Raw genomic sequence first — 14,481 nt, 5'->3', positions numbered from 1 at the left:
TTTCATACTTAGCAATGATCTCTTTCTTCATCTCCATAGTAATTCTCACCCTTTTTGCTGTAGGGTTGGCACTGGATTCTAGAAGCTTTCTTGGGGCCCATGGTGACTTATTTTGCAGGTGCAATCACTAAAAAGGCTATGATAATATGAAATGTTATGATTGTATGCTTGGAAGTGACCGCAGTGGCTGGCTTGTAAACACTGACACCCACGGAACAAGTGAGGCGGGCTCAGGCCACACGTGGACGCGTCTCAAGCGAATCGCGTTGAGCGAGTTTTTTAGCGCTAGCCGAGGCAAAAAATTTGCGTTAAAATGTATCGCTAGGCGGATTTAACGTTATGCGATGCGTTCATTAGGCGAGGGTCCACTGTATTTGGTAGGTCATTGATGTAAATGAGAAAGAGAAGTGGGCCAAGAACACTCCTCTGTGGGACTCCAACAAGAACAGGTTGTGTAGTGGAGTTGGCTCCATTTGTGTATACATACTGGGTTCTATTGTTAAGATAAGATTTTAGGAAATCGAGAGAGTGTTCTGTGACCCCGTAATGTTTGAATTTTTGGTGCAAAAGGTCATTGTCAACTGTATCTAAAGCTTTTCGTAAGTCTATGAAAAGTCCCAGAGGAAATTAATTTTTCTCAAGTGCAGAATATATTAGCTCAAGCAAATGTGTAATAGCATCATTAATACTTTTTTTCAATCTGAACCCAAACTGACACGGGTTTAATATGTTGTGGGATACGAAGTAGTAGTAGACTTGTTTGTGAATTAATTGTGTGGAAAAAGACACTTATGTACAGTTCAGGACATTTATTAAAGGAAACGTTTCGCCACGAGTGGCTTCTTCAGTCCTAATACAGAGAAAACTAAGAAAACATTTATATATATAGTGGCAGGAGTCAGGTGAGGTGACGCATGGGTAAAGGTAGTAGTAGTAGTAGTAGTAGTAGTAGTAATGGAACTAAGGAGGTGAGGCAAGAGAGGGACCTGCTGGCATCAAGTAACACCAGTTCCCAGGATGGGTAATATCCTCTTGCTTAGTAATTTTGAAATACTGTAACTACCGGATTTTTGCTTTATAGTGTTACTGACAGAAATTAGTGCAGCTTCAATGCATTTTCTCCGTCTTAAGTCGTCTTCTTTAATAACTAGTTTAGCTTCATTGAATTTCATGAGGTGTCCAACATCGTCTCTATGTTGAACACATGTGTTTTTGCGGTCATCATTTCTGCAAGCATTTTTGTGTTCTGCTATCCTAATGTCCAGCGTTCTGGCTGTTTCCCCTACATATACTTTGTCACACCCCCACATGGTATAGTGTAGATTCCTGCACTTGTGCCAGAATCATGCTTGGGTTTTTGTATCAGGTTCCTAATAGTAGTTGAAGAGCTGGTAGATATTTTAGCCAGTTTTCTGTCAAACATGTTTGAAACATTAGTGGCAACGTTGCTGACCGGTAAAACGATGTAACTTGGAGGCTTTTCTTCAATTTGATAGGTGTTGGTCTTGCTGAGGATACGTGCCGCACGTTTCCTACAGTCACGTATGAAGTGTAGGGGAAAGTGCAGTGAACTAAAAGAGTTGGTGATGTATGTACATTCTTCTTCGAGGAACTGTGGACTGGAAATTCTGTAGGCTCTCAGAAAGAAGCCAATAACTACCCCTCTTTTAGTTCTTGTGTCATGGTGAGAGAAGAAATGTAGAAGATCGTTCTTGTAGGTAGGCTTCCGGTAGACTTTAAAAGAAAGTTTATTTTCCCCTGTGCGTAAGAGAACGTCGAGGAAAGGTAATTGGTTGTCCTTCTCCTCCTCTAGTGTAAATTTAATAGTAGGTTCCAGAGTGTTGATGGTGTTGAGGATGCCCCGTACGTCAAGATTTTTGGGTACAATGACCAAAATATCATCTACGTACCGCATCCATGTAACTGAGCGAGGGATGTTACTGAGGATCCTTCTTGATTCCAGGTCCTCCATATATAAATTGAATTAATTATTCGAATATTTTAGATAGTAGGGGCAGGTTTGATATAAGCCTATTATATAATTGTTCAATTCAGTTGGATCACCTTTGAGGATTGGGGTGACTTTTGCTGTCTTGAGTATGGATGGGAAGGTGGAAGATTCAATGAATTTGTTAAACAGAGTTGCATTAATTGGTGACAACACATGAGAAGCTTTTTTATACATAGTGGTGGTAAGTTATTTAGGTCTCCTGTCATGTTCTTTAGTGTTTTGGTGTTCAACGACATTTCAGTAGGGGTTTGTTGGTGCTAAAAGTAAGAGAATTTGGGTAGTTGCCAGTGAAGTAGTCTTTTGGTTGAATGTTTGTGCTTGGGATTATACATGCTAATTTCGTTCCTACAGTAGAGAAAAAGACATTAGTTTGTTCGCAGTATAAGTTGGTTGGAGGAGAGGTTCTTCTGGTTTAGTTAAGTTGATCATTCTGTTTTGTGACAGTTTTTTGATCCTAGAATTTCAGATAAGGTTTTCCAGGTCTTTTTCATATCATTTTTTATGTCATGAAATCTGTTTTCATAATACAGTTTTTTGGACTTCCTTATTAGATTGGTTAGTACTGACGAGTAATGTTTTGTGAGATCCTTTGTTATTAGACCCATTCTGTACTGTTTTTTGTATAGATGTCTAAGGGCAATGTGTGGTGTAAATATTATGCAGAAAATTTGGAGTGTGGAAATTAGGAGAAGGTGTGGAGTTAATAAAAGTATTAGTCAGAGGGCTGAAGAGGGGTTGTTGAGGTGGTTTGGTCATTTAGAGAGAATGGATCAAAGTAGAATGACATGGAGAGCATTTAAATCTGTAGGGGAAGGAAGGCGGAGTAGGGGTCGTCTTCGAAAAGGTTGGAGGGAGGGGGTAAAGGAGGTTTTGTGGGCTAGGGGCTTGGACTTCCAGCAAGCATGCGTGAGCGTGTTAGATAGGAGTGAATGGAGACGAATGGTATTTGGGACCTGACGATCTGTTGGAGTGCGAGCAGGATAATATTTAGTGAAGGGATTCAGGGAAACCAGTTATTTTTATATAGCCGGACTTGAGTCCTGGAAATGGGAAATATAATGCCTGCACTCTAAAGGAGGAGTTCGGGATATTAGCAATTTGGAGGGATATGTTGTGTATCTTTATAGGTATATGCTTCTAAACTGTTGTGTTCTGAGTACCTCTGCAAAAACAGTGATTATGTGTGAGTGAGGTGAATGTGTTGAATGATGATAAAAGTATTTTCTTTTTGGGGATTTTTTTTCTTTTTTGGGTCACCCTGCCTCAGTAGGAGACGGCCAACTTGTTAAAAAAAAAAAAAGTATTTTATCAGGTTAGAGTATGTAGGAGAGGAGTTTATTTCCCAGTAAAAGTAGGCCTTAGACAAGGATGTGTGATATCACCGTGGTTGTTCAATATATTTATAGGTGGGGTTGTAAGTGAAGTGAATACTAGGGTCTTGGCAAGAGGTGTGGAGTTAAAACATAAAGAATAAAACACAAAGTGGGAGTTGTCACAGTTACTCTTTGCTGATGACATCGTGCTTTTGGGAGATTCTGAAGAGAAGTTGCAGAGGTTGGTGGATGAATTTGGTAGGGTATGTAAAAGAAGAAAATTAAAAGTGAAATAGGAAAGAGTAAGGTTATGAGGATAACAAAAAGATTAGGTGACGAAAGACTGGATATCAGATTGGAGGGAGAGAGTATGGAGGTGGTGAATGTATTCAAATATTTAGGAGTGGACATGTCAGTAGATAAGTCTATGAAGGATGAGGTGAATCACAGAATTGATGAGGGAAAAAGGGTGAGTGGTGCACTTAGGAGTCTGTGGAGACAAAGAACTTTGTCTGTGGAAGCAAAAAGGGGAATGTATGAGAGTATAGTTGTACCAACACTCTTGTATGGGTGTGAAGCATGGGTGATAAATGTTGCAACGAGGAGAAGGCTGGAGGCAGTGGAGATGTCATGTCTGAGGGCAATGTGTGGTGTGAATATAATGCAGAGAATTTGTAGTTCGGAAATTAGGAGGTGTGGGATTACCAAAACTATTATCCAGAGGGCTGAGGAGGGGTTGTTGAGGTGGTTCGGACATGTAGAGAGAATGGAACAAAACAGAATTACTTCGAGAGTGTATAAATCTGTGGTGGAGGGAAGGCGGGGTAGGGTTCGGCCTAGGAAGGGTTGGAGAGAGGGGTAAAGAAGGTTTTGTGTGCGAGCGGCTTGGACTTACAGCAAGCGTGCATGAGCGTATTTGATAGGAGTGAATGGAGACAAATGGTTTTTAATACTTGACGTGCTGTTGGAGTGTGAGCCAAATAACATTTATGAAGGGATTCAGGGACTCAAGTCCGGCAGGCCGGACTTGAGTCCTGAAGATGGGAAGTGCAGTGTCTACACTCTGAAGGAGGGGTGTTAATGTTGCAGTTTTATAACTGTAGTGTAAGCACTCCTCTGGCAAGACAGTGATGGAGTGAATGATGAAAGTTTTTCTTTTTTGGGCCACCCTGCCTTGGTGGGAATTGGCCAATATGTTAATAAAAAAAAAATTTGAGGATGCTGTTTGTAAGCCAGGGGCTGTTTAGTTTCTGTGCTGTGATCTGCTTAGTTATTGGGCAATGCATGTTATAGAGGTTTAAGTTTTTTTATAAAAAAATATTAACACATTCATCAATATTGAAGTTCTGCTAGCTTGTTTTGCCAGTCAGTGTCACTAAATGCTGAAATAAAGTTATTAGCAGATGACTCGTCATGTAAATAACAAAAAAAGGCACAATACCGTGACTGGAAGAATACACAAATAACCCGCACATAGAGGAGAGGAGCTTACAACAACGTTTCGGTCCAACTTGGACTATTTACAAAGTCACACTAATGAAAAGGAGAGCAGGATGGGTATATATAGACAGGAGGTGGCAGCAGCAGCAGTAGTAGTAGTAGTGGAGGTGGAAGGAAGTAGTAGTGGAGAAGGTAGTAGGGAGGAGGAGGAGGAGGAGCAGCAAGTCAAATACTAAGAAAGAGGAGCACTGCAAGGGAGCTAGGTGCCCACAGAGGATAAGAGCAAGAACACCGAGGGGGAGGGAATAAATAAATAATGAAGGAACAAATATACAAGGCAGAAGAAAGACAACCCAAAGGAGAAGGCAAGAGGAAAGGGGAAGAGGGAGAAGAAGAAAAAGGAAAAGGAGGAATCAGGTTAGGTCATGAGTGTTCTGAAGTTTGGAGCATTTTACAATGTAGTGGGAAAGGAAGGCATCTACAGAGACAAAGCCAGGACTAAGATTAATACAAGGAAAGTTGTGTATTAGGGAGGATTCAACCAGACGACAACTATTAAAATTGGAAGTAGGGAAGACAGTTTTAGCAGAAGACTAGTCAATAGGATGGCTGTGATCTCTGACGTGATAGAAAAGAGCATTGTTAGTGTCGGCAAGCCTAACACTACTTTTGTGCTCCCTAAGTCTGTCAGAAAGAGATTGGCCAGTTTCTCCAAAGTATTGAAGAGGACAGGAGGAACAAGAAATAGAGTAGACACCAGGAACATCTGTAGAGGGAGAGGTACGAGTGAGATTAGTGCGAAGAGTGTTAGTTGTAAGTTCATCTCTTCTATGTGCGAGTTATTTGTGACTCATCATGTAATCGGAATGTAATCTTAGTTGTGGAGGGAGGGGGTAAAGGAGGTTTTGTGTGCGACGGGTTTGGACTTCCAGCAAGCGTGTGTGAACGTGTTAGACTGGAGCAAATGGAGACAATTGGTTTTTAGGACTTGATGTGCTGTTGGAGTGTAAGCAAGGTAACATTTATGAAGGGATTCAGGGAAACCGGCAGGCCAGACTTGAGTCCTGGAGATGGGAAGTACAGTGTCTGCACTCTGAAGGAGGGGTGTTAATGTTGCTGTTTTATAACTGTAGTGTAGGCATGCCTCTGGCAAGATGATGAAAGTTTTTCTTTTTCGGGCCACCCTGCTTTGGTGGGAAACAGCCGATGTGTTAATAAAAAAAAAAAAAATTCTTGACAGAAGGAGCATGGTAAGAAAAGTAGTGAATGTACATGCCACTGTACATAGGCCTTTGATGACAGAAACGGAAAAATCTGTAGCTGAGCAGTGGACATGTACATCAAGGAAAGGAAGTAGAGTTAGATTCCCATTCAACTTTAAACTTGATGGAAGGAGCAAGATTATTAAGTACATTGAGAAATGGTTGAAAGATACTAGTCATACGGCCAAAGAGCATAGATGTTATCTACGTAGCAGAGCCAGAGGGAAGGGCACACACTAATAGTAGGAAGAAGAACAGTTTTGAAGTATTCCATATAAAGGTTAGCAAGAACAGGGGATAGAGGAGAGCCCATACCAACACCAAAGGTTTGAGAATAAAATTTACCTTGAAAGGAAAAGGTGTTAAAAGTCCACACAAAGATTGAATAAGACCAAGAAAGACATCAGTAGGTATAGGGAGATGAAGTAACTCTTCATTGGCCTTCTCTCTAAGAAAATTAAGATCATCATCAAGAGGAATATTGGTGAAGGATTCAGCCTTAAGACTAAACATCTTACAGGTCAGGAGAGGGCGAACACGTTCAGTGAAATCTTGAGAAGAATAGAGGTGAGCAGGAGAAAAATTACCAAGAAAAGGAGAGTTTTGACAAGAGAATAAAAGACAGAACCTCTGGAGGATATGATGGGATGTAGGAGGATATCAGATTTGTGCGTTTCAGGAAGGCCATAGAAATAAGTCAGAGAGGGACAAATAAAACATGGAAACATTGAACAAGGTCAAAGTCAGGAGGACAGAGATCGGAGTGAGTCCAAAGTTTAATGTTGAAAGTTCTCTTGATGTGATCAAGAAGGTTGGAAATAAAAAGTGTAGATGTGGGACTCAAAGATAACCACCGAATTGTCTTTGTCAGAAGAGAGAATGACAGTGTTGGTATTAGATTTAAGATAAAGGATAAGTTGATAGTGATGAGGAAGGTGGTAATTCTTCGATAACAGGCTATCTAGAGCAGGAAGGAGAGCACCACAAAGTGGACAGATCAGAAATTCCCAGACTGAGGATGACAAAAGGAATCAGAAGGGGTAATCAGGTCAATGCCAGTGCGAGGGGTAGATGAAGTAAGTAAGGAAAGACCAAAACCAAGAAGTTAGAGCTGATGTTTAAAATGTTTGTGCAGCTTGTTGGATGATTAAAATGTCACCAGTCACAGACTGCAGTTATTTTCTAGAATGTTTTACTGAAATCATTGTTTAACAAAATATAAAAAAAAAAATTAGATATACAGTAGCATTTTTTAATTGCTAAATGTGTGTCTTGAACCATGTTAAAGTAGTAGATCATCCATGAACAGAGGAACGTGGTCTTAACCCTTTCAGGGCTCAGACCCCCGATCTGGAACTTGTCCACAGGGTCCAAGAATTTAAAAAAAAAAAATTTTGTTTTCTTATGAAATGGTATAGAATCTTTTTCTGAGGGTAATAAAACAAAAAGTACGAAATTTGATGGAAAATTGATGAAATTACACTTGCGAATTTTGCTGCATCAACAATATTTGCGCATCACCGATTTTGCCCATTTCGACTCCCATTTTAGGCCAATTACATTTTTCCAGTCAACCAAATTCTTAGTTATTTCAATTGTATTTCTTCTATTTTATCGATTGAACGCAAGAAGATGCTCAATGAACTATTTCAACTACCCAATAAAGTGATCGAAAATTGGTAATTTGGCCATTTTCACACAAATTTCAAAATATTTCAATTTCAAAATAAAGTCCAGAATAAACAATGCAGGCATTCCTGGCACTAAAATAACATTTCCTCTGTTTATTAGTTATGTTTCCAGGCTTTACAAATGAATTCCACTTTGATTTTTTTATTCACATAATGAATTTTTATTCACACCAAAAAAATAGATTTACTGATGTGCAATATTGTAATACGTACTTGTATAAACAATATCAGCACATTCATGAATGCACATTAAACCCACCAGCTGATGTGTATTGGATGTGTGATGTGATTTGTTTACCCTTGAACATTGACAAAAAAAAATCGAAAATTTCTGCTACTTTGAGCTCAGTTTCAAGCCATTTTAAGTACTAAAACCAATCAAAATCATCTCTATTTCTGTAACATATCATCAATTCTATCAAATGAGACCAAGACACCATGAATACTACCATAAAAAAACATACAAAACTACACCACAAAGTCGCTGTTTTAATTAAAAAATACGGTCGCAGTTTTTTTTTTTTCTCATTGTGCACTGCGTGCTGCAGGATTTATTTTATATGGTGCACACTTACCACGTAGATGCATTTTCTTGTATCTAGGCCCAAATTTACCGCTTACAGCTTATCTGAATGAGCTGAGCTCATGGCGTAGAACTCTGGCTTGGACCCAGGCTTCAAAGCCATTAAACTGTGGGCCGGACCCTCAGAGGGTTAAAATACGTAAATGTGAATTTTCAGTGACTAGGGTCACACAGTAGGAGTCTAGTATGTACAAATAATAAAAGTGAAAAAAAAATGGACAACTGAAATCTAATGACAGTTCATTTTCCTTATGAGAGGGTGCAAAAGGAGAGCAAATGATAGTGGGAGAGGCACTGTAAAGAAATTCTGCTGAGAATAAGAAAAAATTTTGGAGTGAGATGAACAGGTTAAGAAAGCCTGGGTAATGAATGGATTTGTAAGTTAAAAACACAGTAGGGGAGTTAGTAGATGGGGAGCTGGAAGTATTGGGTAGATGGCAGGAATATTTTGAGGAACTTTTAGATGTTGGTGAATAAAAGGAGGCAGTAATTTCATGCACTCTCCAGAGAAGTATAACATCTTTTAGGAATGAAGAAGAGCAGAATGTGAGTGTGGGGGAGGTGCGTTAGGCATTACGTAGAATGAAAGGGGGTAAAGCAGCTGGAACTAATGGGATCATGACAAATGTTAAAAGCAAGGGGGGTGGGGGGATATAGTGTTGGAGTGGTTGGTATTTTTGTTTAATAAATGTATGAAAAAGGGGAAGGTACCTAGGGATTGGCAGTGTGTGTGTGTATAATTCCTTTATATAAAAGGAAGGGGAACAAAAGAGATTTTAAAAATTATAGGGGAATAAGTTTACTGAGTATACCAAGTAAAGTGTATGGTAGGGTTATTATTGAAAGAATTAGAGGTAAGACAGAGGGCAGGATTGCAGATGAACAAGGAGGCTTTAGAATGAGTAGGGGGTGTGTAGATCAAGTGTGTACATTGAAGCATATATGTGAACAGTATTTACATAAAGGTAGGGAAGTTTTCATTACTTTTGTTGGTTTAGAAAAGACGTATGATAGAGTGGATAGGGGAGCAATGCAGCAGATGTTGCAAGTGTATGGAATAGGTAGTAAGTTACTAAATGCTGTAAAGAGTTTTTATGAGGATAGTGAGACTCAGGGTGTGTAGGAGAGAGGGAGATTACTTCCCGGTAAAAGTAGGTCTTAGACAGGGATGTGTAATGTCACCATGGTTGTTTAACATATTTATAGATGGGGTTGTAAAAGAAGTAAATGCTAGGGTGTTCGGGAGAGGGATGGGATTAAATTATTAGGAATCAAATACAAAATGGGAATTGACACAGTTACTTTTTGCTGATGATACTGTACTTTTGGGAGATTATAAAGAAAAGTTGCAAAAGTTAGTGGACGAGTTTGGAAGGGTGAGTAAAGGCAGAAAGTTGAAAGTGAACATAAATAAGAGTAAGGTGATGAGGGTATCAAATGATTTAGATAAAGAAAAATTGGATATCACATTGGAGGGAGAGAATATGGAAGAAGTGAATGTTTTCAGGTATTTGGGAGTTGATTTGTCAGCAGATGGGCTTATAAAGGATGAGATTAACCATAAAATTGATGAAGGAAAAAAAGTGAGCCATATGTTGTGGTATCTGTGGAGACAAAAAACGTTATCCAATGAGGCAAAGAAGGGAATGTATGAGAGTATAGTGGTACCAACACTTTTGTGAGTGAAGCATGGGTTGTAAATGCTGCAGCAAGGAGGTGGCTGGAGACAGTGGAGATGTCATGTCTATGGGCAATGTGTGGTGTAAATATTATGCAGAAAATTAATAGTGTGGAAATTAGGAGGTCACTAAAAGTATTAATCAGAGGGCTGAAGAGGGGTTGTTGAGGTGGTTTGGTCATTTAGAGAGAATGGAATGTAGTAGAATGACTTGGAAAGCGTGTAAGTCTGTAGGGGAAGGAAGGCAGGGTAGGGGTCGTCCTTAAAAAGGTTGGAGGGAGGGGGTAAAGGAGGTTTTGTGGACGAGGAACTTGGACTTCCAGCAAGTGTGCACGAGTGTGTTAGATAGGAGTGAATGGAGACGAATGGTTTTTGGGACCTGACAAGCTGTTGGAGTGTGGGCAGGATAATATTTTGTGAAGGGATTCAAGGAAACCAGTTAGTCAGACTTGAGTCCTGGAAATGGGAAGTACAATGCCTGCTCTTTAAAGGATGGGTTTGGGATATTGGCAGTTTGGAAGGACATTTAAACTGCCGTATCTGAGCGCCTCTACAAAGACAGTGATTATGTATGAATGATAGTGAAAGTGTTGAATGATGATGAAGGTTTTTTCTTTCTTTTTGGGTCACCCTGTCTCGGTGGGAAACAGCCGACGTGTTAAAAAAAAAATCGTGCTGCACCTTTTTTATAAACTTCAGCCTTGTTAATTTCTTTTATTCACAGGTAGCGGTGCTAAACAGCCTAACAAGAATATTGATAAGGCAAGTATCTGAAATTTTGTGTATTTTTTGCATGTTATGTGTAATTACCTATTTGTGGTGATAGGAAGAGAGCCACAGTATTTAGTCTTCTTTATTATACTTCACTGGGGGTACCATAAGACAGTATTCTAGGCTATCTACTCTTCCAAATGTCTCCTAGCAAATCTAAACAGTACTGTTCAGAAATGATAACACATTTGCCACATCAAATCCATGGTTGGATATAAAATGCAGGAGGACCATCTCATAAAACAAAAGGAACATGTCAAGTGGCCTAACATTTAGAAAACAAGGCAAATACCAAGAAAGTCAGAGAAATGACATGGTGGATAATGAGAGCTTTCAAAATGAGAAATGATAATGGAGTGACTTGTTTTTGGAGTGTGAACAAGGTAACATTTATGGAGGATTCAGGGAAAACCAGTTACCTGGACATGGGTCCTAAAGGAGGGAAGTATGGTGCTTGCACTCTAAAGGAGATGTGAGGACATTACAATTCAGTCATCAGAACTTTGTCAGCACACTTCCAACAAGACAGTGATTAAATGAATAATGGTGAATGCTCCTCATTTTTGGGTCACCCTACCTTAGTTTTTTACTAATACTTAACTGTATTGTATATCATGAGACACATTGCCTTGTTATATTAAATTACATTTTGATATTTAGGGAAGTGGCAGCAGTCAGCAGTTGCGTATTGTGAAAAACAAAATGGAGGACGAGTCTCAGAAGACCAAGTTGGAGCAGACAATCAAAGATCGTCTTCAGAAATTGGGTTTGGAGAAAATAGGTAAGGCTATATCAGCTTTTAAGTTTATGATTAAAAACTTAAATTTAAACCATTTACTATATTTTGCCTAGGTGCAATACAGATAAAATATATATGGGTGCATACATTATTGATTGCCAGTTAGCTGTGCCACTTGTTCTGATCAAGACCTCTATTAGACTCAGCTCATAGATTACTATTATATTAATACAGTAACACAATTAGCTAACTGGTCGCCGTTGCCCAGCGGTGAGAGTAGCCACTCTTTTTGCTGAGGTCCAGGTAATAAACCCTGGAGATTAACATAAAAAAATTTGTAGGTAGTAGGTTGGTAGACAGCAACCACCCAGGGAGGTACTACCGTCCTGCCAAGTGAGTGTAAAACGAAAGCCTGTAATTGTTTTACATGATGGTAGGATTGCTGGTGTCTTTTGTCTGTCTCATAAATATGCAAGATTACAGGTATGTCTTGCTACTTCTACTTACACTTAGGTCACACTACACATACATGTACATGTTTATTTATACACACTCATCTGAGTTTTCTTTGATTTTAACTTAATAGTTTTTGGTCTTGTTACTTTTCCTTTTATCTCCATGGGGAAGTGGAACAGAATTCTTCCTCTGTAAGCCATGCGTGTCGTAAGAGGCGACTAAAGTGCCAGGAGCAAGGGGCTAGTAACCCCTTCTCCTGTATATATTACTAAATTTAAAAGGAGAAACTTCAGTTTTTTTTTTTTGGGGGGGGGGCACCCCACCTCAGTGGGATACGGCTGGTATGTTGAAAGAAAAAGAAAAAGAAGTCCTCAGGTTGTTCTTCAACTCTGTATATCCTTGGTTAGGCCTCATTTAGATTGTGCTGCACAGTTTTGGTCACCGTATTACAGAATGGATATAAATGCTCTGGAAAACTTACAAAGGAGGATGACAAAGTTGATCCCATGTATCAGAAATCTTCCCTATGAGGATAGACTGAGGGCCCTGAATCTGCACTCTAGAAAGGCGTAGAATTAGGGGGAATATGATTGAGGTGTATAAATAGAAAACAGGAATTAACAAAAGAGGATGTAAATAGGACGCTAAAAATACCTAGCATAGACAGGACTCGTAGCAATGGTTTTAAGTTGAAAAAATTCAGATTCAGGAAGGATATAGGAAAGCACTGGTTTGGCAATAGAGTTGTGGATGAGTGGAACAAACTCCCGAGTATCGTCATAGAAGCTAAGACGTTGTGTAGTTTTAAAAATAGGTTGGATAAATACAGGTACCATCTGACTTACGACCTGCGCGACATACGACCACTCGACTTATGACCATGCGTCTGACAGCAGTATAATGTGATCCTTTATTGACAACGTTTTGCCCACACAAGTAGAGGTGGTGGTAGTAGTTATACATGTGGTGGAAAAGTCAGCTGGTACATGAGAAAGAAAGGTTGCAAAAGCTATGGCTTGGGCTGCATTAAAAATAGGTTGGGCAAATGTACGTATATGGATGGATTTGAGAAGGCATGTTTCAGTGTCCCTTCTCTATTACATAAACATAAAAAAGGAGGAACAGTGCAGCAGGCCTGTTGGCCCAAACTGGGCATGTCCTTTATGTAGTAGCAATTATGTGATGTGGAGAAAGACACTTATGTACAGTTCAGGACATTTATTAAAGGAAACGTTTTGTCACGAGTGGCTTCAGTCCTAATACTGAAGAAGTCACTCGTACTAACACTGAAGAAGCTACAGTACTAACTGCATAAAAAGTAAAGTAAAACCTTGGGTAGTTTCAAATTTAGGTTGGATAAACGCATGAGAGAGAGTGGTTGGATTTGAGTGGAACTTGCACATGAGTTAGGGTAGAACTAAAGTGGTTTGGGCAAATACACCTTCCATCCGATTTATGACCGAGTTCGGTTCCGAGAAACCGGTCGTAAGTCGAAATGGTCGTAAGTCGAACTTTACTACTGAATATCAACATCACATTTTTGTAATGACTTTATTTTATTGTTTTATTTTGGTATTTCATGTTTTACTTTACATTTTATGCTGTTAGTACTGTATTTTATACTGTAAGGTTTAGGATAAACACTGTGTACAACACAAATAGTTGTTTATTTCCCAGAAATTTGGCATAAAAAACACGGTCGTAAGTCGAGTGGTCGTAAGTCGAGCAGGTCGTAAGTCGGATGGTAGGTGTATTCTGTTGGCGGGTTGGATTGCTGGAGGACTAGCCCAGTATGGGCCAACAGGCCTACTGCAGTGTTCCTCCTTTCTTATGTTCTTATTGCTTGGGTAGCATTGAAGGTGGGTTGGGCAAATGTTCAATTAGTGGGATGTATTTGTGAAGGACCTGCCTAGGAGGGTTATTGAAGCTATAACCTTCAGTAGTTTCAAATTTAGGTTGGATTATTACATGAGTGAGAGGGTTTGGATTTGAGCAGGACTTGCATGTGCTGGAGTGCCAAGCTACTGAGACACTCCACAGGCAACTAGCACTGATGTCCCCTCCTGAAAAAGACCCAGAGAGGACAGCGGCTACACTAATGTACCATGGAGTCAACAAAATAGACAAGCTGTTAACATAGGAATGGAGGAAGACTGCAGAAGGCCTACTGGCCCATATAAGGCAGACCCTTATTAAAACAACCTCTACCCAACCTCCTCCCATTCATATATTGTCCAGTCTCATTTTAACCCTTTGAGGGTCGACAGGCCCTCTCCGAAACTCGTTCTCAGGGTCGGCCAAATTTTAAAAAAAAAAATTATTTTCTCTTATCAAAAGATAGAGAATCTTTTCCCGATCATAAAGACACCAAAAGTTTGAAATTTGATAGAAAACTTACGGAATTATACTCTCGCAAAGTTAGCGGTCTCGGCGATGTTTACGCATCGGCGATTTTGCCCACTTTGAGCCCCATTTTCGGCCAATTTCACTGTACTAGTCGACAAAAAACATGAATATTTCGCTAGAACTCCATTTTT

General features: G+C 39.6%; 1 protein-coding gene across 3 annotated transcripts in view; it reads left to right on the top strand.

Annotated features, from left to right (window-relative positions):
• The window catches only part of LOC128689058 (protein OS-9), a 162,888-nt gene that overhangs the window by 111,645 nt on the left and 36,762 nt on the right, over positions 1–14,481 (top strand). For all 3 annotated transcript variants that reach the window (XM_070087110.1, XM_070087108.1, XM_070087109.1), the window contains 2 exons: positions 10,703–10,740; positions 11,410–11,530. In XM_070087110.1, the coding sequence (XP_069943211.1) occupies positions 10,703–10,740; positions 11,410–11,530 (159 nt within the window). The remainder of the gene's footprint in view (positions 1–10,702; positions 10,741–11,409; positions 11,531–14,481) is intronic.

The sequence above is a fragment of the Cherax quadricarinatus genome, chromosome 21 (genome assembly GCF_038502225.1).
Source record: "Cherax quadricarinatus isolate ZL_2023a chromosome 21, ASM3850222v1, whole genome shotgun sequence".
Classification (NCBI taxonomy): domain Eukaryota; kingdom Metazoa; phylum Arthropoda; class Malacostraca; order Decapoda; family Parastacidae; genus Cherax; species Cherax quadricarinatus.
The sequence above is the reverse complement of the archived record's forward strand: the minus strand, read 5'-3'. Positions and strand labels throughout refer to the sequence as shown.